The sequence below is a fragment of the Ceratotherium simum genome, chromosome 2 (assembly GCF_057802395.1).
Source record: "Ceratotherium simum simum isolate JZ-2026a chromosome 2, ASM5780239v1, whole genome shotgun sequence".
NCBI classification, from domain to species: domain Eukaryota; kingdom Metazoa; phylum Chordata; class Mammalia; order Perissodactyla; family Rhinocerotidae; genus Ceratotherium; species Ceratotherium simum.
Window position 1 is genome coordinate 79,502,802 of NC_141901.1, and position 23,440 is coordinate 79,526,241.

Here is a 23,440-nt window from a genome sequence, read left to right on the forward strand (position 1 = left end):
GCTAGTAGATTATAATTAAAATAATTGGAGTGGATAAGAATGGATTACATACTTGTAAAGCAGATACTCATGTTTCGAGAGGAAAGAGTAAGGGAAGAGATAGGAAATGGTAAGACTTGGAAGCTCGTTTAGGTGATTTATTAGTGATTTATTAGTGATTAGTGATTTATTCTCATATCTTAAGTTATATGTATGTAGTTTGCGTAAGTACACTGGGTTAGGACATCATAATGAGAGATTGGGAGTCAGAAAGTCTGGCCTCTAGGTCTCACTTTGCCAAGTGCTCTTAAATCACGTCATCTCCTGGCTTTGATTTTCACATGTGAAAAATGATGTTTTCCTATATAAATGTGACTGTTCCTCATATATCTCTAAAATTTCATGATCGAATTCCTAGATTAAGAGAAGGAAAAATAAAAAAGTGAAATACAAAATTTTATCTAAAGTGAGATCACAATTATGTCAAAGATTAGTTTAAGAAAAAAAGGCTGAGAAAAAACTCCAAAATGCTCTCATTAGTTGTTTTTGGACAGCAGACTGCTGCATATTTTTTTCCTTCTTGCTATTTCCAATTTTATAAATAGTAAGCATGTATTTTGTAATGAGCTGTGTATTTCTATAAGAATTAAATATTGATGAATCAAAAGAGAGAATTTCAGACACTGAAATATGATAAACATTCATTTTTTGCTACCAATGTTGCAGTTGGCCAATCCTTGAAAAGTTTTATATCCCAATTCATTACATGGAGTGTATATGCTGAAAAATAGGGTGGAGAGCAGTTACATCGCAATCATCCCTTGCAGGTTTCCATTTGGTTCATAGCTTCCTTCACTTCTCCTTATGGCAAACTTCCAACTGGCAGTGAACTGTTTAGAAGGGATTTTTGTCAAAGTTGATGTGAAACTGTGGAATTTCCAATCCTACTTAGAAAGATAATGTTTTAAGAAAAATGCAAAGTTCCATTTCTTATTCACTTTTACACTAGGATGGCTAGTGTTTTTATTACTGCTATTAGTTATTTTAAGAAATTTTTGCCAAATGGAGAGCTCCTCAAAAAATGATTTGTTTTTTATTTTTTTCTTTTTTTCTTTTTTATTTTTTTTTTAAAGATTTTTATTTATTTATTTTTCCCCAAAGCCCCAGTACATAGTTGTCTGTCATAGCTGCACATCCTTCTAGTTGCTGTATGTGGGACGCGGCCTCAGCATGGCTGGAGGAGTGGTGCCTCGGTGCACACCCGGGATCCGAACCCGGGCCGCCGGCAGCGGAGCTCACGCACTTAACCACTAAGCCACGGGGCCGGCCCATGATTTGTTTGTTAAATTAAAAATGATTTAGGGGTTGGCCCCATGGCCGAGTGGTTAAAGTTCTGCATGCTCTGCTTTGGTGGCCCAGGTTTGCGGATTCGGATCCCGGGTGTGGACCTACTCCACTCATCAGCCATGCTGTGGAGGCATTCCACATGTAAAGTAGAGGAAGATTGGTGCAGATATTAGCTCAGGGCGAATCTTCCTCAAAAAAAAAAAGATTTATATTTTGGAAACTAGAAAATTTATAGTTTGATTAATTTCCTTTTTCTTTAAATCAAGCACTTAAAGTTAGACAAGGGTAAGTTTTATGCTCTTTCTTTTAAATATCACTTAATTTAAAGCTTTTTCTAGGTTTCATGAGGGAGGAATTGTGTCTGTCTTGTTCATCTTTGTATCCACAGTGCCCAGCACAAATTCCTGCTGATAGTAGGTGCTCCTTAGATATTGTTTAATGAATGAAAAGAGATTTTTGATTAATGGTGGGAACATGCATTAGTAAACAACAGGTAACTCAACTCAGATGATCAGTTCTGCATATTTGCTTTAAGGATTTCAATACTGTAGACCTAAGCAACTGCAGTGAAAATAAAATATGATATGAATATAGTTGGTTATTAACACACCAAAATAATAATCATGTGCATGAAGTGTATATTCATTGTGATGCAACACTGCTATCTAAAGTAATCTCTGGGCGTAGGATCATGAGGGTAGGATTTATAGACTTGATGAGTGTTTATGTGGGATTGATAAGGAGCCATTAGATGTGTATTAACTGACAATTATGAGAAGTCTTAAATTTTGGGTTCTTTTTCAAGTTTATTTGAGGATAACAGTATCAACAAACAAGAATATAAAGAGACTAAGACATAAAAGCCCCAATATGGAGCACTGTACACTTACTGTTACTCATTTAGACATCTGTACAGCATTGTGTGGAGCTTCTGTCTCTGAGTCTAAGTGCACTCTGTCTTGGTAATGAATTCAAGTGGCCTCCCAGTCAGTATGGGGGGGTGGGGGCAGAGGTATGTTTGGTAGTCCTCCCTCTTGGTTTATGCTACTTACTTGAGCTTTCATTTTTTATTTTTCTTTAAAAAGGCATAGAATGCTCTCTTAGAAAATTCCTTCCCAAAACAAATTTGGGTGAAAACTGTAAGTGACCAAAAACATTAAAAAGAAACAAAAACAATCTTAGAGCATTTTCTTGCTTAGCAAGAAATATATAGTTTTACATTTTCATTTACTTACTCTGTATATTCTTGTTATTTTTCTTTTAATATTTTTTATAGTAGATATATTTTGAAGGATATATAGAGTAACTCTGTAGATGACTATGTTCACAATCCTTTTAAGGGAAATGTGCCCTTCTGTTTAATTTGTAAATTATCTAAATAATCATGAAATTGCCAATCTGTATAATTTAAACTTTAAAATTGCCTTTTGTCTTTGGATGCTTTCTTTTCTGTGAAACGTCATGGTTCTAGAGTCTCATAGGTGATAACAACGTTGGTTCTTACTTGTTACAGACCCAGTTATACATGCATCTGACAAACTACTCTGTGAACAAGCACAATGAGCGTTTTGAAAGGGATGAAACTGAAAACAAAGGCAGCAAACGTTCCATCAAATGGTTTACGGAATTCCTACAAGCAAATCAACATGATGTTGCTAAGTTTTGGAGTGATATTTCAGTAAGATTATACCATTCCACAATTATAACTGTCTTTCCTCTGATTAATTTAAAGATTCATCAAGCATTTTAAATAAAGAACAGATTACATTTTTAGATTGGGCAGATAGAGTGTTTTCATGAAAGAAGTGGAATTTGTGATGGACCTTGATAGATAACTAGTATTTTTACTGCTAGGGATGGGAAAGAGGGAATTGTAGGTGGAGGCAAAAGTGTAAGTAAAGGCATGGAGGTGTGAGAATAGTGATCGGTGGTCCAGGTTGGCACATATGCTGTTTGTAGAAGATGCGTGGGGACTTATGGCTGAAAAGATATGTGTAGGCCAAATTTTAGGTCTGAAAATCAAGGCTTAACTTGATAGGCAGTGATTCATTTCTTCTAGTTTTTAAAGGAGGAGAGTAATAAGGCCAAAGATATGAATTTAAAAGATAAATAGGAAAACGGGTGTAGGATGGGTTAGAGTGAAGACCAAGAGTAGGAAGAGGAGGACTCCTGGGAGGAGTTAAATGAAAAGAATGGCCTGAATTGAACCACATGGAATGAGGGAAACATTGAGATTAACTGAACATCCAGAATGGAGGAGAAGTATTCAGAGGTTCCTCTGCAGTTTAAGGAGGGATTATAGGCAGAATGGGTATGGCGTTGTCTGAAATAGAGTAGGAAGGAATTTATTTTGAGAAGAACTTGTAGACCTTAGTTTTGCAGATGAGGGAAAAGAGTGCTATTCATTTGTTCACTCGTTCATTTGTCAGTTCAGTAAACGTTTATTGAACTTGTAATGTAAGCCTGTCTTTGGCTGATAATTTGAAGGTTTATAAGGTACAGCTGCAGTCCTCAAAAACTTAGAGTTTGGTAGGAAAATCCTGAGCATAAATTGTTAATGAAGCGCAATGTAGCAAGTATAACAACAGAGCTCTCATTGCATTCTGTGGGCACATAGAGGAAGACCACGTAGAGAGGCTTTGGTTGGGTGGTAATGGGAGGAGGACTTCCTGGAGGCATTGACACCTGAACTAAGTTTTTAAAAGTCCATGAGGCTATAGTGATGAGTTCTACTTTAGATTTGTTGAACTTGAAATGCCATCTCAGGTTGAAAGGTCAAGCAGGCAATTGGCGGTGCAATTGATAATTAAAGCCATGGCAGTGGATGAAATTCCGAATGGTAAGGGTAAAGAGAGAAAAGGAGAGGGTAAATCCAAAGGTCCTTAGGTGTCAGACAAGTAAAAAGGAGTGAAGTAGTCTGGATAGAAGAAATTGAAAGTGCCAGGAACTAGAGTAATTTGAAGAGCATAAGAGATCTGAAGGGGATAGACACCACTCAGCACCAGCCTATTGGTGTCATGTGATATTTTGGGCCCAGTGTGGCTCATTCTTCTGATTTTTCAATAGAAGCCATAAATCTTCTGATTTATAAATGCTGGCAAAAAATTCAAAATTTTTAAAAATGTAGAGGCTCCACCGAAATGTTTGTCAGATGCCTACCAATTTGTTTCTGTGATATCTTCCTGAGAGACTAAATATACCCAAACAAGAAATTTGATTACAACAATGCTGTTTATTTATTTATTTTGTTTTATCAAGACCAATTTTATGGAAATTCCAAAAAATATTCTTTTTTTTTTTTTTTTAACATTTATTGCCAATCCTCCTCCTTTTTTTTTTTTTCTTCCCCAAAGCCCCAGTAGATAGTTGTATGTCATAGTTGTACATCCTTCTAGTTGCTGCATGTGGGACGCGGCCTCAGCGTGGCCGGAGAAGCGGTGCGTCGGTGCGCACCTGGGATCCGAACCCGGGCTGCCAGTAGCAGAGCACGCACACCTAACCACTAAGCCACCGGGCCAGCCCCGCAAAAAATATTCTAATAATGATAATTTACTGTCATAGTGGGTTAGAAGCATCTAAGTGGTGAAATTTGCTATTTTTGGACAGTAGCTCATTGATGGAAGATTATACTTGATGATACCTGGATGATTTAATGAATGAGTTCTTTGATGAATAGTTCAGTGAGACCAAGAAAGTTTTCTATACCCTCTGGTATTATTTTTTCACTTCCATATGGGTTTGATTCTTTGCGGAAGTCTTTGTGAAAAGGTAGAGCCTGTTGGGCTGGCTTGGTGAGGAAAGTATAGAGACAATCAGAGAGAAAAATGAGTATCATTAGCTTTACATACATTGATTTTAAGTGGTACTTTCCCCACATAATTGAATTAGGAGAAGTTATACAAGTAAGACTAATACTAATAAGAGGGTATGAAAGTTAACTTTTGTGTTGGAGCCTAAATATAATTTTCAGATATGAGCTGAGCATGGCCAATGTGAGCCTATTAATCTCTGACACATTTCATGATCTTTTCTATATTGGGGTAAATTTTGCATCATTCTTGCCTACATTAGTTAGAATGTATATTAATAATCTATAAATAACCAATTAATAATTAATAAATTGTTAACTTTTCCAAGTGCTTTTCTTACAGTTGTCTTGTCAAATTGCGTATATGTAATTATTTTAAAATTTGCCTTCTTTATTACGAATTGCATAGACGTATGGATATCTGTTTAAGGTGAATTAATGGGGTTATATAAAAAGAGAATGACAGGAGAAGGCAATCATGCAGTAAATTTTTGTCTTAATTTAAAATTTCATGAATTTAGCTTAGAAGTATTTTCAATGACCACTTTATTGGTGGTAATTTCTCTAAAAAGTAACTGTCTGTATATGAAAACTAACATCCATCAATACCCTCTATGAAGGACAGAGATGTGTGCTTTTGTGCTAGTCAAGAATGAATAAGAAATCAAAGAAAATCAGGCCATGGAGATTAAAAATGATTATAATCATTCATGAAACCATCCTTACTGAATGTTTTTCATAGACTTTAGCTACAAATCTACAAATCATCTTTCAGAGCAATGACACCATGGTGGAAATTCTCAAAAACATTAGTGGAATTTAATTTGTGTTTGGTTCTATCACTCCTGATTTTCACATAAACCTGTAATCTTGCCTTTACATTTCTAAAAGTGTGTTTTCTTTTATGTAGAGAAAACACAGCTTTGCAATTCAGAGTCTGTTAATTAATAGTCCCTTTTCTCTCTGCCTGTTTTGTTTCATACAGACACTTTTTAGCCAAGGTTTTAACTTTTTATTCCTACTCTCAGGTGGTTTCAATAATATCTCTAAAGATTGATCTGAAGTGGCTTTTTGTCTTTTATCTTTATATACTATGGTGTTACCATGAATTTGTCGTTTTGAATAAAATTTTCTGAGAACAACCCCTCATGACATCTCTGATGCTTATCCCCAAATATGGGCTGGGTGGGATTCTGGGTAACAGTGAGGTTAACCTCTGTCTTCCATTTTTCCTCTCATGTAATAAATATTGCTCCCACCAGGCAGTGGGATCTTTGTGTCTGACCTGACATGTGAGCTGGAGTTCTAGAGGAATGATAGAATAACTATAACAAGAGCAGCAGTTAAGTTGCTCACAGCTGTTGAAGGTTGACTCTGTTCCAGGCACTATGCTAAGAGTTTTACATGAGGTCTCCTTGTCCTTACATCAGTCTTTTGCAGCAGGAATTATTACTATTGCTAGTTCACGTTTGGGAAAAATGAGACTCACAGGTTTAAGCAACGTGACTGAGGTTGCACATCTAGCAAGTAGCAAAGCCAGGAGTACGCCCAGAAAATCTGACTTCAGAGCCACATTCTTAACTGCCGTGCTCCATTACCTATACCTGTAGAGAGAGAGTTCAAAAGACAATATATTCTAAGCAAAAACCAGTGAGAGAGCTTTTCCACATTCCATAGCTTGTTCTCAAACTTCAGTAAACCAGCTTCTCGTTCTATTAGCATTAGTAACTCACTCTAGTAGTATTGCATGTCCTCACAGAAAATGTTGATAGCTAGTTCTTTAATTGGCAGTACTCGTCTCAGATAAATGTTAAAAACTACAAAATCCTCACTGTACAAAGAAACCCAACTCTCCTGGATTCTGTCCTCCTAGTTCTTTCAGGCTTTGTCTGAGTGGAGGTCCTATAATGTTTGTGAAATCGTTGACTCTCCTTGAAATTTTTCTTCCCTGCCACCCCTATTCTCTTCTATATGGTTCCTGAGAAGGCGAGCATATGATCCTACCCTTACTTATTTAACAAATAGAAGCCACGTTTATCAACATTCATTTTACTTATTGGTTCACCAATGTTTTTGAGCATTTACTAAATGCCAGGCGTTATTGTAGGCACTGGGAATGAGGTTGTAAAGACAGACAAGGACCCTGCTCCAACAAAAAAAAAATATCAGCTGGTTCTATGCTGTGTGGTGATGCACTAAGGAATGATGGGTGGGTGGCTGCTTTTGCCTAGGGGGTCAAGGAAGGCATTTCTGAATATCAAAGAGTCAGACGTGGGAATATTGGGGGAAGAGTGTTCCAGGAAGAGGGAACAGCTAGTGCAAGGGGCACAGAGAACGCAAGCCTGGCTGGAGCACAGTGGGTGGGGGAGGAGTTGGATGAGATGAAGTCAGAGCAGCGGAGGGGGCTCGGTGCCATAGAGCTTTGTGGACTTGGCCAGGACACTAGTTTGTAAGTCCAGGCCACGTTTGCACATCTGTAAACGAGATACAAAGAAATACGGCATTTCACCTTTTTTTATCACAATCCTTTTAGGAATTGGTGGTCAAGACTCTGATTGTAGCAGAGCCTCACGTCCTGCATGCATATCGAATGTGCAGACCTGGTCAACCGCCAGGAAGTGAAAGTGTCTGCTTTGAAGTCCTGGGATTTGATATTTTGTTGGATAGAAAACTAAAGCCATGGCTTCTGGAGGTAAGGAATTTCTTTTAAGAAGAGAGAAAATTTATCGCTGTTCTTGTGTATTAAAACAAATGTTTCTTAATGTGTACTTGGCACAGTTATCTCGTTAACTGAGCAGGAAGAGGCCTGAATGGAGCATGTGGGAGGAAGAGAATGAAAATTCAGGGAATAGAACAGTTCCAGGAATGAATCAATATATGTTTGATATTACTTTTCCCAAATTAGTATTGAGTGAATTTCTAGGCCAGGAATTTTGAATATATGTGTGGATCTGCTTTTACTGGTTTGTTGTCTACTTTCTCCACTATTTACTCAGCCTCACGGCTTCTACCACCTCATGACTTCTGGGTGTTGTCTTTCCTCTGTGTGGGTGCCTGGGAACAGGACCACAGCCTCCCTGTCTTCAGTGGGTCTCCCCTTCAAACTTGCCAAGAGGAGAGGGGCTCCGATGGTTCATACTCAGTATTCACTACCTAACACCCCAGGTGGCATGAATTTTCCTTTTAGGCCATATTATGTGACCTGGGGCTCCCCTCAGGTCCAGCCCGTCAACTGTGTGCCTTTAAGTTTGCTGCCAGACCCTTGTATGGTCAGAGTCATCATTATTTTTCTTTGATTATAAAAGGTCACAACATTTGGAAAATATGGAATAATATAAAGGAGAAATAAAAATGAGCTGTGTTTCAGATTTTTATACCTTTTTCTTCCAGTCATGTTTATATTTATATTATATCCAGGAGAAACCTTTGAAGTCACGTGGTCCTACAGCACCCCATCTAGCAATTCTCCCTAACTTCCCTGATCTGGGGTTATGGAGTGCATGGCCATGAAATACTGGGTTGAAGAAACTTTATCAGGAAAATAGCACATATCTAAACACTTAGTGTTTACTAGATTAGTTATATATATATATATATATATATATATATATATATATATATATATATATATATATTTGGTGAGGAGGATTGGCCCTGAGCTAGCATCTGTGCCAATCTTCCTCTATTTTGTATGTGGGTTGCTACCACAGCATGGCTTGATGAGCAGTGTGTAGGTCTGTACTGGAATCCGAACCTGTGAACCGCAGTCCTCTGAAGCAGAGCGCGAGAACTTAATCATTACGCCAAGGGGCCTGCCCCTTAGTTACCTGTTTTTAAAAGCATTTGCTTAACTGGAGCTTTGTATTAGCTTGGTAAATCAGAATTGACTGAATGGTTGAATTCTGTATTTTTTTTAAAGGCTCAAAATACCACTGTTTGCATTAACGTTTCCTCATACTTTATTCTCTCCATCGTTTCCAGATCAATAAGAACCATTAAAAAACTCCACAATAACCAATAGTTAAATAGCATTGTCTGCATTAACATATTTTCATTTTCTATTCCTTCTTTCATTTCCAGATCAATCAGAACTATTAAAAAAACTCAACCATAACCAACAGCTGTGGATAATGAACATTCATTTTACAAAATGGTTCAAAGAATCTGATTTAGATCTTGTTTCCTTGTATTTTCTCCCAGCTGCAGTTGTAGGAGGTTCTAATACACGATGTTCAAAACCCTTTGGCGCCATCAAGTGGAATAAAATAGAAGGTGCTTCTGAGGCTGTGATAACTTTAGTTACCTGTGATAATTGCAGGTCATGATACGTAGTGGCAAAATTGCAGAAATATTCAGTTATAGAAAACATTTTTAGGGAAAAACATGGAAATTGGGTGGAATATGAATATACTTCTAATACTTAAGTATCCTTGAATTAATTTCTACAAGTCATTGTGCCAGGTGGTTGAGCTACAAGAAAAATAAGACAGAATATTTGCCCTGACCTGGTGGGGACTCAGATATGTCATGGTAATAGTTATAAATCTAAGTAGGGAACAGAGAACCAGCACAAACAACACACTGATTAATCTCTCTGTGTACATGTGTGTGTGAGAGAGTTAAAAAAAAAATCTTTGCATAATAGAGAACACCTGAGCAGAGTATTTACGTCTGTAGAAAGTGGAGTAGGGGCTGGGGGCTGGGAGAGATGGGGGGGTAAGTTACCGGGCAGAGGGAACAGCACTGATTTAGGAGTGCAGAGTGTATTATGGATACTTTGATATGCACGTGAAATGATTGTGCTTGTTTTGATAATAAAACTATGATATGGATGTTTAATAAATAGTATTTATTAATTTAATTTGCTTTCTAATAGTTATCATTTTTGTGTGCATTTACAAGCTACTAAGCTTTAAGCTTTTGGTGGGTTTTGTCTGTTTTAGAACTGGGGTAGGAAATGAGAACCAAGGAAGCCACCAATATTACAGAACAGAATTTTGGCTGGATGGAACCCTAATTTTCAGTTTTTTCTGTCAGTCTTTTGTGGATCTTATTTTATTTTGTTCCTTACCTTTCTCATAAAACTTTAAAAAAATCCACAATGTTAATTGAAAAATGTTTTTCTAGGGGCCGGCCTGGTGGCGCAGCAGTTAAGTGCACGCACTCTGCTTCCGCGGCCCGGGGTATGCAGGTTCGGATCCCGGGTGTGCAATGACACACTGCTAGTCAGGCCATGCTGTGGCGGCGTCCCATATAAAGTAGAGGAAGATGGGCACGGATGTTAGCCCAGGGGGAATCTTCCTCAGCAAAAAAGAGGAGGATTGGCATCGGATGTTAGCTCAGGGCTGTTCTTCCTCACACACACACACAAAAACCTTTCCATGTATTATTTTATCTTGTGTGAGTATATTTTTTCGTAGACCAATTTCTGTTACGTGATAGTAGAGGGAAGAATCTGAAATAGGTAAGAGAGAGGAGTCTGAGGTTGTGCTGTACCGAGACCTCACTACCATCCTGGAGGAGGCGTATGCCTGGCAGAATTCAGACTGCAATTTTGGAATGGAACACCTAAGGAATTCTGTAAAGATACATGACATTTCAGTGAACCACTTAATCATCAGTTCCTAAATATCTGGTTTATTTTATAATCTTGTTACATATAGTAGGAGAGCTATCGTTGTGTTATAGAGTCCAGAAATTTGAATCAGTATGGAATGGTTGAACCTTTTCTTGTATAAAATATATTATTTTACCCTTTCTCTGCACTTATAAATACCTAGAGCTTTGAAGTAGCAGATTAATAGACTCCCTTTCTCAGATTTACCTGGAATTAATGGATGTTCTTGCAATTACTAAACTATTTCCTTGCCCTTGAGACCTCATCACATGGAAAGGAATATGTCCATCACCTTCTAAATCAGAAATCAACAAAGGTGTAATACAGTATGGCGTATCTATAAAAAAATACAATTTGGCATATCTCTATACAAGGAGTATCATGCATCCATCAAAATGATGGCATGAAGGACTTTCATGAGACATTGTTAACAAAAAAACTTGGACTATAAAATAGTATAGTTAGTATAGACATGTATTGGAAAGGTAAAATGGATATTATAAATATGTATACATAGCCAATATCTGGAATACCATTTATCAAATTGTTAACAATACACTAGGTGGGGGGATTACAGGTGATCTTTCTGTTGTTTGTTTAGCTTCTGTTTACTAATTTTTCTGCAGTGATCCTGTGCTCCATTTCTAATGAGAGGCATTTATATTCCTTAAATATAATGTGGTATTTCCTTCAGCTGCCACTTGTAAAATGCCTGCTATGAGTTATCTCTTGTGGTGATGGATTTGTATAAGACAACCCTCTTCTATGACTAGTAGCATACATGTTTTTTGAGGTACCCTGTGGGGTTGGTTGGTGATCATGAACCTAAGCTGTAGTTTTGAACTCAGCAGTGTTCTAACCAACTGAGTTAAGTGAGTAAGTAATTTTCTCAAACACCTGCTATTCTAGTTACATTTTCATGCAACAGCAACAACAACAAAGACAAAAACACCCCGGCTCTTGAAGTAGTAGTATATTGTATAATGGATTTCAGGGTGTGTACAGTTACTTCTTATTTTTCATCTTAATGAAATCCTGGAAATGATGTCAGAAAGTAGAATAACCACAAATGGCTCATTTATTCCCACGAGTCCTTATAGAGTTAGAGAAGCTCATAGGGGTTAGTCTGCACCTACCCTTAATGATATCTTCTGAGTAATACAATCAATGCCTTTGGAAATGAAAGTTGATGAACTATTGTTTGATCCAGGTAGAAAGAAATAATATTTTTTAGGCAGCAATGGACAGATTCATCCAGAAGATATGAAGCAATGGAAAGAGGGCACTGATAGTTTCTATGTGCTAATTACGTATGTGCATATAATTATTACTATACTGGTAACACGCATATTATTTTTTGTTACATTATTATTATTGTTATTATTATTACTGATCTTCCAACCTTTTTGTCAGGATGACTCACTTTTAACTTCCCTAAACTTAAAATCTCGAGTGCATAGGGTAATGGAGTGGAGAGAGTGGAGAGGAGGAGGAAGGCGGATATGCTGACTGACGATCCTGAGTTAAGGCAACAGGGGGAGGTGGCGGTGATAACGGTCAATTCCTTGCAACTCCTTGACTTTCCGTGATGGGGAAGAAGGTGTGGCAATGGCAACTGGGCCATCTAGCATGTAGAGCTTTGAGATTTATTGCAGAGGCCTTCTACTGGTTGGGGATCCATTAGATTAACAAATATGTACTGAATATTTATTGACCTACCAATGTTTGGCTATTCTCAATATTTTCTTTGTAAATTTCAGATCAATCGAGCTCCAAGTTTTGGAACTGACCAGAAAATAGACTATGATGTAAAAAGGGGAGTGCTGCTAAATGCACTGAAACTACTAAACATCAGGTAAGGTGTCTCCTCCCTCTTTTGGAATTTTTTCACTACATTTAGCATAGAACAATCATTTGTACATAGGATTGGCTTGTAATTTTTTATATTTGGTATTTTAAGTTTCTTGATTCCATTCTTCAAACCTGTTTTAGTTTTTTTCTTTTTAAATATCTTTTCGCCTCCTCCTGCACACTGCTTTTTCTTCTCCCCATATAATGCTCTGAACCTACAGTAAATATGGTTAAATTACAGCATTGGTACAATTATTTAATATAGAGTATGAGGTTGAACTGGAGAATACCTAAGGAAACCCTCTAGATTATCTTCCTCACTTTATAAGAAGAAACTAAAGCAGCAAGGTCATTCAGGAAGTAAAAAAAACCTTAACATGGATTTCCTACCTTTCTGTCGTGAGGTCTTCCCACTATATCGTGCTGCCTAGGTAAAGAGAAAAGAGGGGCAGCTGTTAAGTGAGGGTTAACCTTCCCATTGAAAAGCATGGACAGGATTCCTTCTTTTTTAAGGCTGAATCATATGCCATTGTATGTATATACCAAATTTTTTTATCTGTTCATGCATTGATGAGCATTTAGGTTGCTTCCGTGTCTTGGCTGTTGTGAATAATGCTGCAGTGAACATAGAAGTGCAGATATTTCTTTGAATCCTGATTTCAGCTCCTTTGGATATATACCCAGAAGTGGGATTACTGGATCAATGAAATACTATTAGGATGGTTGCTGTGTACGTGATCATGGATATCAAATATTTGAAATGCTATTTATGTGGGAAAGCTTCTGGCTTATTATGAAAGAAATTTGTTAGAAGTTCAACTGCACTGCTTAATGAAGCAGTGAGTTGTCTGCTATTGTAAGTGTTCAGATAGCATTTTGGGTGTTGGATTAAAGGACCTCTGAGGTTGTTTAAGCACTAGGATTTTATGATTTCAATTGAATCTAATTGCCATTTCAAGAATTCTAGAAGAGTTGTTGGATGCTTCCAAGCAATTTATTTATTTTAAATGTTTCCATCTGTTAGCAGATGCCTGATTGAGAAGTAGCTTTATATGGACAGCATCATTAAAAAAAGAGATCAACATATAAACTTGTTCAGAAATTTTCCTATGGCCCCTTCTTTTGTCTGATCAAAGAATGATTTGCCTAAATTCTATGGGGGATATTTCAGTTATCCTAAAAGAAATGAATAGAAAGGAAAGAGATGTAGAATGGGAAATTTTTGTTTATTTAGCTTATGCAAGTACATCAAGTTATTTCAGATTATTTAAGCAATATGCCTATACATTTTTTTTTTTTTTTTTTTTTTTTGCATTTACTATTGTATCTGTGGGCCTGGTGGGTTTTTTTTTTTTTTGGCATGTCTTTTGACTTTGCCAGTGATGGTACCAATTCAGGACATTATCTCTGGGTGTTTTTGGTCTTCTTAAAAGTGAGAGATATAGGGGCCAGCCCAGTGGCCTACTGGTTAAGTTTGGCGCACTCCACTTTGGCAGCCTGGGTTTGCTTCCTGGGTGCAGACCTACACCACTCGTCAGTGGCCATGTTGTGGGGGCAACCCACATACAAAATAGAGGAAGATTGGCACAGATGTTAGCTCAGGGCGAATCTTCCTCAAGCAAAAAGAAGAAGGTTGGCAACAGATGTTAGTGCAGGGTGAATCTTTGTCAGCAAAAAAAAAAAAGCAAGATATATATGGTTTAAACAGTGAGGAATTTCTGGACTTTAAGGGAGAGTTCGAATTCATCTTCCTTATTTTTCTTAGTGCTGTTCCACTAAGAGAATTTATCACAATTCTTACCATTTAGAGCACATGCTAATGAAGCTTATGTTGCAGAAGTGCCTTTTCTCTCCAACCGGATTGAGAGCTCCATGGACATGTATGTGTTAGACTTGTATTTCACAGTGACTAGATGTGGGATGGGCACATCATAGGAGCATAAGCAGGAACCAGGAACACTAGGAAAATTCTTGTCTATGTTAAATATTATTGGGTTAATTTTCTTATGGACTCTTTTAATCTTGGATAGAATAAATTCTTTGATTCCAGAAATTCCCTATTTACATTCATTTTAATAAGACTATTGAAATGATTTTATTTTCATTGTGTGATCTTTCTGCTCAAGAACCTAAATGGATTTCTATTGCCAACACCTAGTCTAAACTCCTTTCATAATATAATTTAACCTTAGCTTTTCCATCTTACTTTCTATTTCTCTCAAGCACAAACTGTTCTAGTTAAGCAGATTATATCATAATTTCCCCCTCATATCTTGCCCATCCCCACTGATGGTTTATTCTGTTTCCTACCCTGAATGCCTTTCCTTACTGTCTATGCCTCAAATCCTGTCTTTTATTATGACATCTTCCTTTTAGCCCAAATTAATCTTGCCTTTCTTTGAGCTCCAAGAGGAATTATCGTCTGCATAGTAGGTGGCTTATCACTTTGTTTACCCTCTTATGCTCTGTGCTCTTTTACTTGGACATGGCTGATTTTTCTTTTCAATTTGATTTAAGCTCCTTGAAGTCAAGGAGTATATGCTTTGGTATTCTACGCAATTCTCAATACAATGCTTTGCTTGTAGTATGACTCCCATACAAGTGTATACCCCAAAGTTCCTTTTGTAAACATCTACTTTTAGTCTCAAGAAAATCCAGAAGAGTGTAGATTGCCCAGGGTGTTCCATCACAACCGCTCGGAATACAGAACCTTATATCGAGGAATCAGAATTAATCCCTTTTGCACTTGGATGGCACAATATAATTTGAGTTCCGATTCAAATAATTTTCTGATACATTAGGTTTGGGATCTTCAGAGACAAAAGAGTGTGAAAGGGGCTCTATATGCAGAACAAGTAAAAGAATAATAAGTAAAAATATTAATAAATAGTAAAACAGCAGTAAGTAAAAAAAGTTATTTATTTTTTTGGTAATAAAAGGAAAATCCAATCTTGTGTTGTGGTGGTGTTCCTCGGTTGATAAGAAGAATCTTTCTTCCTCCATAAGTATACTGTTAAAATAATTAAAGTAGAGTCCAGAAAAGACAGTTATAGTCCCATGAGTTCTGTGGGTCTGTAATACTAATTAATTAGTTCAGATTAGATCAGACTAGATTTGATTAGCTTAGATTACCAGGCCTTATTTAGAACTAGTTCATGGGCTACAGGTATGGCATTTGTAGCATTTACTGCTAGCCTGCTCTTGAAAATCTGTCCTCCCTGGCTTTCTTTGACACTGTTCTCTGAGTTCTCTCAACTTTGAGCATTCCTCTGTCTCGTCCTGTGGTTTCACTTACTTTCTTCTCCCTACTTGTCATTTTTTCACTGTGTTCTTGCCTCAGCCCTCTTTTCTTCTGTGACAATCTCATTCACTTTTGTGGCATCATTTGTGAGTCAGACACTGGAGTCCCAAATCTACACCTGTATATAGTGGGGTATACATTGGGGTTCTTTTCAATAGTTCTGACCCACTCTGGAGCTCCGATCTTGCATTCTCTGCTCCCTCCTGCCCATGTACACTGGATGCTTCTGGTCTAATAGGGGCTCAAAAAATATGTAGTAAGTGAGTGAGCTGGCAAGTGAGGAAGTAAGTAACTGAATGAATGGATGAATGTCCTGGTGGTACTTTAAATTCAGTGTGACCAAAGTTGAATTATCTTTTCCTTCAATCATATTCCTTTTGCTGCATTTCTCTCTTTTCTTCTGCTAAGGACATCAGTTACCTCCAACCCACAAAAGCTAAATGTAATCGTATATTTAATGTACATTCTTAGCCTATATTGTACCAGAAGCTAGAGATACAAAAACAAATAAAATTTCCTCTCCTTAAGTAGCTCAGTTGTTAAAAGGGCAACTACATGCTGGTAGAAAAATACATACAATGGTAATCACCCAAACTTAGTTTTCTATCTTTCCTTGCTTTGCTAGTTCATGGCAAAACCATGCACATAAAAGTCCAGGCTAGAAAGCTGGGAGCCATCCTTAACTCCTTCCTTTTTATGCATCAACTGAATCCTGTCAAATATGTGACTACAACTTAATTTCTTAGTCTTGTCTTCAAGTTTAAGGACTTCTCATTTCTCTCCTGGACTATTTTATTGGTTTCCTTCCTTCTTCTAGCACTAACCTCCACCTCACTTTGCAGCTTCCACTCTTTTGCTCTGCAAGTCATTCAACAAGTGTTTACTGAATGCCCATTGCTATTGCAGAAGGTATGGGAATTCAAAGTTTCCTATGATTCCTAGGTTTCTGGCTTGAATGATTTGTTTGACAATATGTTGTTTATTTAGATAAAGATTTTAGGTGAGAAACAGGCTTAGAGGAGTGATGGGGGAAGGTAGAAAGAAAGAGATAATTCGGTTTTAAACATGATAACTTTGAGCTACTTTGAGATACCATGGTAGAATTGTTAAGTGGGAAAGTTGACATACAGGGCCCCGGAGTTGGAGACATTTATACGACTGACATCCATGTGTAGATTGCAGTTGAATTGAACGGATGAGCACACACAGTTAGAGTGTATATATTGAGAAATAGAAAAGGCAAGGGCAGAACCCTGAGGGATGGCAACATTTGAAGAGAGATTTATAAACTCTGATATTCTGATCAGATTGTTTCCACACTATCAGATACAGTTTAAACATTGCATACGAGGCATTTTTGATCTGTAGATTGTGTACAAGACACTTTTTGATCTGGCCCTTGCATCTCTTGCCAACCTGATCACTTTTTGCTCTTCTCTTTTGCCTGCCTTGGGATTAATTCTTCTAAGAACTCGTGTGGTGCTATTTCACATGTCCATGGTTTTGCACATATTTTCATTTAAACGTTCCTTTAGCTTTGTTCCTCTGGTGAATGTCAACTCATTTTTTGAAATTGTGATAAAATATACTTAACATAAACTTTACTATCTTAATCATTTTTAAATGTGCAATTCAGTGTCAAGTACATTCACATTGTTGTGCAACTATCACCATTGTCCTTCTCCAGAATTTTTTTCGTTGTGCGAAACTGAAACTCTGTACCCATTAAACACTAACTCCCCATTCTCCCTTCTCCCCAGCCCCTGGAACCACAATTCTACTTTGTGTTTCTATGAATTTGACTACTCTAAGGTGCCTCATATAAGTGGAACCTTACAGTAGTTGCCTTTTTGTGACTCCCTTATTTCACTTAGCATAATGTCCTCAAGGTTCATCCATGTTACAGCATGTGTCAGAATTTCTTTCTTTTGAAGACTGAATAATATTCCATTGTTATATATATACCACATTTTTGTCAACTCATTCTTAAATACTTAGCTTAAGCCCGACTTTCTGTTTGAAGCCTTTACTGAGGCAAAGTGGTTTACGTCCTCCCTTGTGCCATCACTACATTTACTATCACTTTAGATAGCATTCATTGTACACCTTGTATCTGTTTACATGCCATTGCCGCCAACCCCTTTAGACTGTCAGCAACTTAGGGCAATGGCTCTGTCTGTTCATCTTTGTATCCCAGGGCCATATCGAGAACTACTATGTAGTGAGTACTAAAAGAAATCTAGATTGGAAGACAAGGGTAGGGGAAGGGCATTTCATTCAAAAGTAACTGCTTGTCAAAAGATAAGAAAGTGAGACAAAGCACAACATGTTCATAGAACTTCTAGTGATTCCATATTGCGGGAGCATAGAGTGTGTGAGGCAAGTGGTTGGAGAGAGAAATCCCTTGGATGGAATCACAGGGCAGTGGGTAGTGGAAAGGACTCCAGAAAGTACGAAACAAAACTCCTTAGGTCGGTGTATCGATCCAGCTGAATGGAAAAATGCTAAATAAAATGCTAAGTGAATGGAGATTTTTTGGTATTTGGTTAAATTTTATTTTAGACTGAGTCATTAGTGCTGATTTATGCCTATACTTATAGAAATGCAAGCACAGTTTTTAGAATGGCAGTATTCCCAAAGGCCAGAATATGGGAGCATTCCTCTAGAGAAAAATGTCTCAGTGTGATTGGCTTTTCTTTGTTTCTTAATGTGTCTGGGGAAACTTTGTGTGCTTATTCCTGCTTCTCCTCTGTCTGTGTGTGCCTGAACTGTTAGTGTGTCAGTGTCCTTGTCTGTGAGTGTCTTGTTTGCTGTGGATGTGCACATAGATCTACATTCATTTCTTTCACAGCATTCTCAGCATAATATTCTTAATCCTTTTTCGTTCTCCCTTCCTCTTTTCTGTCATTCCTTTTTTTCTTCCTCTCTCCAATTTTTTCCTTATTGATTGTTTGGTCTTCATTCCTCTCTATTCTTCTTCTTTTCATTTCTATTTCCTTTTTCTCTCCCCCTTTTCCTTTAAATAGGATGGTATATAGAAATGATCATTCTACATAAAATGGAATATTAAGAAAAATTAAAAATTAAGAGCTATCTAAATTGTGACACTTCCCTCTTTCCTTAAACAAACAGCCAAATTTAATATTCATGATTGGAAAAATGATATTCTCAATCACCCAGTCACTAAAATCAGAAATCTTGTTGTCATCTCAAATTCCTCCTCTTTGTTACTCCTCATATCTAATTAATGGCCAGAGCACATTCATTCTTCCTCCAAAATAGTCCTTCAAATCTTTCCTTTTTCTCTAATTCCACTGTTGCTTCAGTGGTCCAGGCCCTCATATTTCATATTTGCTGATGAATTAGCATCCATCTGTTTTAGTCTATTCGGGCTGCTATAACAAAATACCACAGACCAAATAGCTTATAAACAACAGAAATTTATTTCTTACAGTTCTGGAGGCTGGTAGTCCGAGATCAGAGTGCCAGCATGGTTGGGTAAGGGCCCTCTTCTGGGCCGCAGACTTCTCATTGTATCCTCACTTGACAGAAGGGGGTGAGGAGCTCTCTGGAGCCTCTTTTATAAAGGCTCTAATCCCTTTCAAGAGGGTTCCACTCTCATGACCTAATCACCTCAAAAGGCCCCACCTACTAATACCGTCCCCTTTGGAGGTTAGGCTTTCAACATATGAATTTTGGAGGGACACCAATATTCAGACCATAGCACCATCTTAACTGCCTGCTTCTTTTCTCATCCCCTTCAAGCCACTATATGTAATGCTAAGGGCATAATCTTTAAAACATGCAAACATAATTATGGCCTTCTCCTTTTCAAATTCCACCCCTGCCCGCCACATTGCCTAAAGTTCAATTTGAGACTCAATAAGCTGGTTTTAAAGCCCTTATAATGAGCTGAGTTTCTTGCATTCATCCATAGCTCCAGCCATACTGAATGACTTGCAGTTTTCTGGATGTGTTCGTTCGTTTTCTCAAATTATTCCTTCTACTCTGTCCACCTGTTGAACTCCTGCCACTCGAACCTCAATGTTGTCATGAAGCAGAATAGATCAGTTACCTAGTGCTCTTGCAAGTTCAAGTTGTGAGAGTGGTTCATACTTGAGGCAAAAGAACATTATTATCTAGGGCCTTGGCCCCTTATTCTCAGTGCAGTCTCCTGATGAATTGAATGGGACCACTATAATCTTAAGCGCTTCTTTTACCTCTCCACGCTAGAAGCTGGCCAGATGGCCTCCTTGTACCCTTTCCTTTGGTTTACACCTTCCTCTGGGCCCTACCAGCCTAGTGACAATAGAAGACATGGAATTGTGAGCTTGAGGATGAGAACTCTGCTTTTTCCTAAGGCCAGGGGTAGAATTGGCTTTGCCTTTCCTTTTTTCCTGAGGTCCACCTTGTTCCTATTAGGCTCTTCAAGGGTGCTCTGCAAGAGTGCACATTGGAGGGAGTGGGGAGAAGAGACCTTAGGCTTATCTGATTGCACCAGCTACATGGGAGGGAAGAGAGAGAAAAGACATTCAGAGGAAAGCAATCTCACAACAGGACTTTTCCTATAAAAATCAGACAGCTGTAACTAAATTATCATGATAGGGCAAAAATGAGAAGAACTATGCAGATGTTTTCAAATACATAATGACTGTTAGGCTGGTGGTCGGTGTAAGTGAGAATGCTTAAATATAAGTGAAATTGGTTGAAGGAGGGGAAAGGAAGCAACATTTATTAAGGACCTATTAATGTTACAAGTTAATCTTTATAAAAACTCTAGGAAACATTATTGTTAATATTTAATAGATGGGGAAGCTGACTCCGCAGGTAATTGACCTAAGATTGTACAGCTAGTACGTTGCTATACTATTTCCATTTTGTCTTGTTACCTTCAGAACTTCTATTTACTATGTGGAGACCTGTATTTGATGGCTCGTTGGATGAATATCATGTATGTGAATACATAAATTTAAGAAACATTGATTCATATCCCCACTGTTTCTCCTGATAATTCTCCTCATAGGGATAAGATCTGGGCTTATTTGAATGCTAGAGTATGGTCTTGTGTTTTATATTTTAGAACCAGTGATAAAAGGAGAAACTTGGCCAAACAAAAAGCTGAGGCTCAAAGGAGACTTTATGGTCAAAATTCAATAAAAAGGCTCTTACCAGGTTCCTCAGACTGGGAACAGCAGAGACACCAGCTGGAGAGGCGGAAAGAAGAGTTGGTATGAAAACGTTAACAACGTACCCATGCTTTGAATTGCATAATTCACTTGTCAGGTTTTATTTGTAAAATTTCTTTATTTCTAGAAAGAGAGACTTGCTCAAGTACGAAAGCAGATCTTGAAAGAAGAACATGAAAATCGACATATGGGGAATTATAGGTAACTGTGCTTCCATTTTTTTATCAATTGAAGAAGTATAGTCCAAACAACGAGTCTACATTTTTTAAACTTTTAGGCTTAAGTGCTATTTAGTTCATTCTGAGAAGGTGATTTTTGTTTAATATCTTTCCAGAAAGAAAAGATAGTCAGCAAGCAGATGGCTCAGACTTGGGAGAGCTCCTACTAACCAGCCTTGAGGGTGGTTGTATGAGGTCTTTTAAATCTGATATTTTCCTGTGATCTTATTTGCTTATAATGTGGTATTTTGAGAAAGTCAGATTTTAGGTTTCCTGGTATTCTTTCTGACAATTCAAAGTGGTTTCTGTACTTTGTTTTAAAGTCAAATGTATCAGGAACCAAGCAAATAATGAAAATGTTTGAAGAAGCCAGGTATGAGACAATAGAGAGGGGTGTGGACTGTGCTGAACTGGAGCCCCTGCTTAGTACTATCACCTTTGACAGGAGAAAAGGGACCCCCTAAGCTCCTTGAGTTCTTGGAAAGACTGCCCCTCCTCCCAAGCTCTGACATTGACTCAGCAGAATTAGGAGGATTTGGGGCCATAGAGCTTCTCGAATTCCTGGTAAGATGTTCTTTCCTGGCCTTACCACCATCAACAGTAGTGATGAGAACACATTTCTCTCATCCTACCTCTATCCAGTTCTCTCTACCGGAGAGGCAAATTCCGCCACCCCAAAAGAGATCCTCAAGATTAAACCCGACATTCTTGTTTACCTCAGTAACCACACTAAGTCCAAAACTTCCAAATTATCCCTCATCACCTAAACTCTCTCCCATAAACTTCTGTATTTCTCTCATATGCTCTATTGCAATTCTTCTCTGACCAGCTTTCCCTAACCAAATCCTTATACTGTACCTTCTGGAACTGCATTGTGTAATGATAATTCTCTAGATAAACTTTAATTTATGTGGGTAAGAGAAGAAAATTTATGAGTTTCTTATAATGGTATTCATCTTTATTTCTAGCACCTGTTAAAGTAACTGGCACAGAGTAGGTGGACAAGGATTATCTATGTAGTTGACTTTAACTCTTGGGCTATGATAGCTTCTTTTGAACAGGTTGGTTTATCTGATTTTATTGTAGACGAATTTATCCTCCTGAAGATAAAACACTACTTGAAAAGTATGAAAATTTGTTGGCTGTTGCCTTTCAGACCTTCCTTTCGGGAAGAGCAGCTTCATTCCAGCGAGAGCTGAATAATCCTTTGAAAAGGATGAAGGTAAAAGAAATAGTGTTAATAAAGAAAAAAAAAAATGAAGCCAAATAATATGTCTTTAAAAACAATCCACCTTAGTCTCACATATAAAAACATTTTACTTTTAAGATGCACTTTCCTTCCATTTTTAACAGTTGGTAACATTTCATAACCAACTAAGTGATTTCATAAAGAAGATGTCTAGCAGGACAAATTATGCAGTAGAGAATGTTGATATTATATCATAATATCAATCTATTGTAATAAATATGTCTTATTACAGAGATGTGTATATGCAACTGAATAAAAAAATCCATTGAATTAACCTAGTGAGTTGTGATGCTCTCATTATTTGGATTGTAACTAACATTATACAATATTTTTTTTCTGATACTGCACAGACCTGGCATATGAGAAGTAATTAAAACACACACACATGTATACATACATAGAATAATTTGTTTACCTTACTTAAAAGGTCTATAAATTATCTATTGCAGCATAACAAACTACTTCATTTATTTGCTCATTATCTTGTAATTTTGGCTGGGCTCAGTTGAGTGGTTCTTCTGCTGGTCTTGCTTGAAGTGCATCATATAGTTCTATTTATCTGAAAGATCAGCTGGAGCTAGAAATCCATGGCTTTACTCACATGTCTGGCGCCTCAGTTGAGATAGTTGGAACATCTGGGGAGCTGGCTGGGTGTCTCTTTCTCTCTACATGGTTCTCTCACCAGGCTAGCCAGATCTCTTAATATGGTAGCTTGGGGTTCCAAAAGGGAGAATTTCAAGAGGACAAGCCCAGTGTGCAGGTGCTAATCAAGCCTCTGCTTGCATCATGCTTGCTAATGTCCTGTTGGGCAAATAAGCTTATGTAGACCTGTTAGAACTGTCTGTACTTTGTATTACTGGGCATCGTCCTACAGTGATATACCC

General features: G+C 37.6%; 1 protein-coding gene across 6 annotated transcripts in view; it reads left to right on the forward strand.

The window, feature by feature from the left end:
- Positions 1–23,440, forward strand: part of TTLL7 (tubulin tyrosine ligase like 7) — a 136,853-nt gene that overhangs the window by 58,522 nt on the left and 54,891 nt on the right. For all 6 annotated transcript variants that reach the window (XM_087448412.1, XM_087448397.1, XM_087448390.1 and 3 more), the window contains 6 exons: positions 2,840–3,004; positions 7,668–7,826; positions 12,512–12,606; positions 20,984–21,131; positions 21,217–21,290; positions 22,394–22,529. In XM_087448412.1, the coding sequence (XP_087304538.1) occupies positions 2,840–3,004; positions 7,668–7,826; positions 12,512–12,606; positions 20,984–21,131; positions 21,217–21,290; positions 22,394–22,529 (777 nt within the window). The remainder of the gene's footprint in view (positions 1–2,839; positions 3,005–7,667; positions 7,827–12,511; positions 12,607–20,983; positions 21,132–21,216; positions 21,291–22,393; positions 22,530–23,440) is intronic.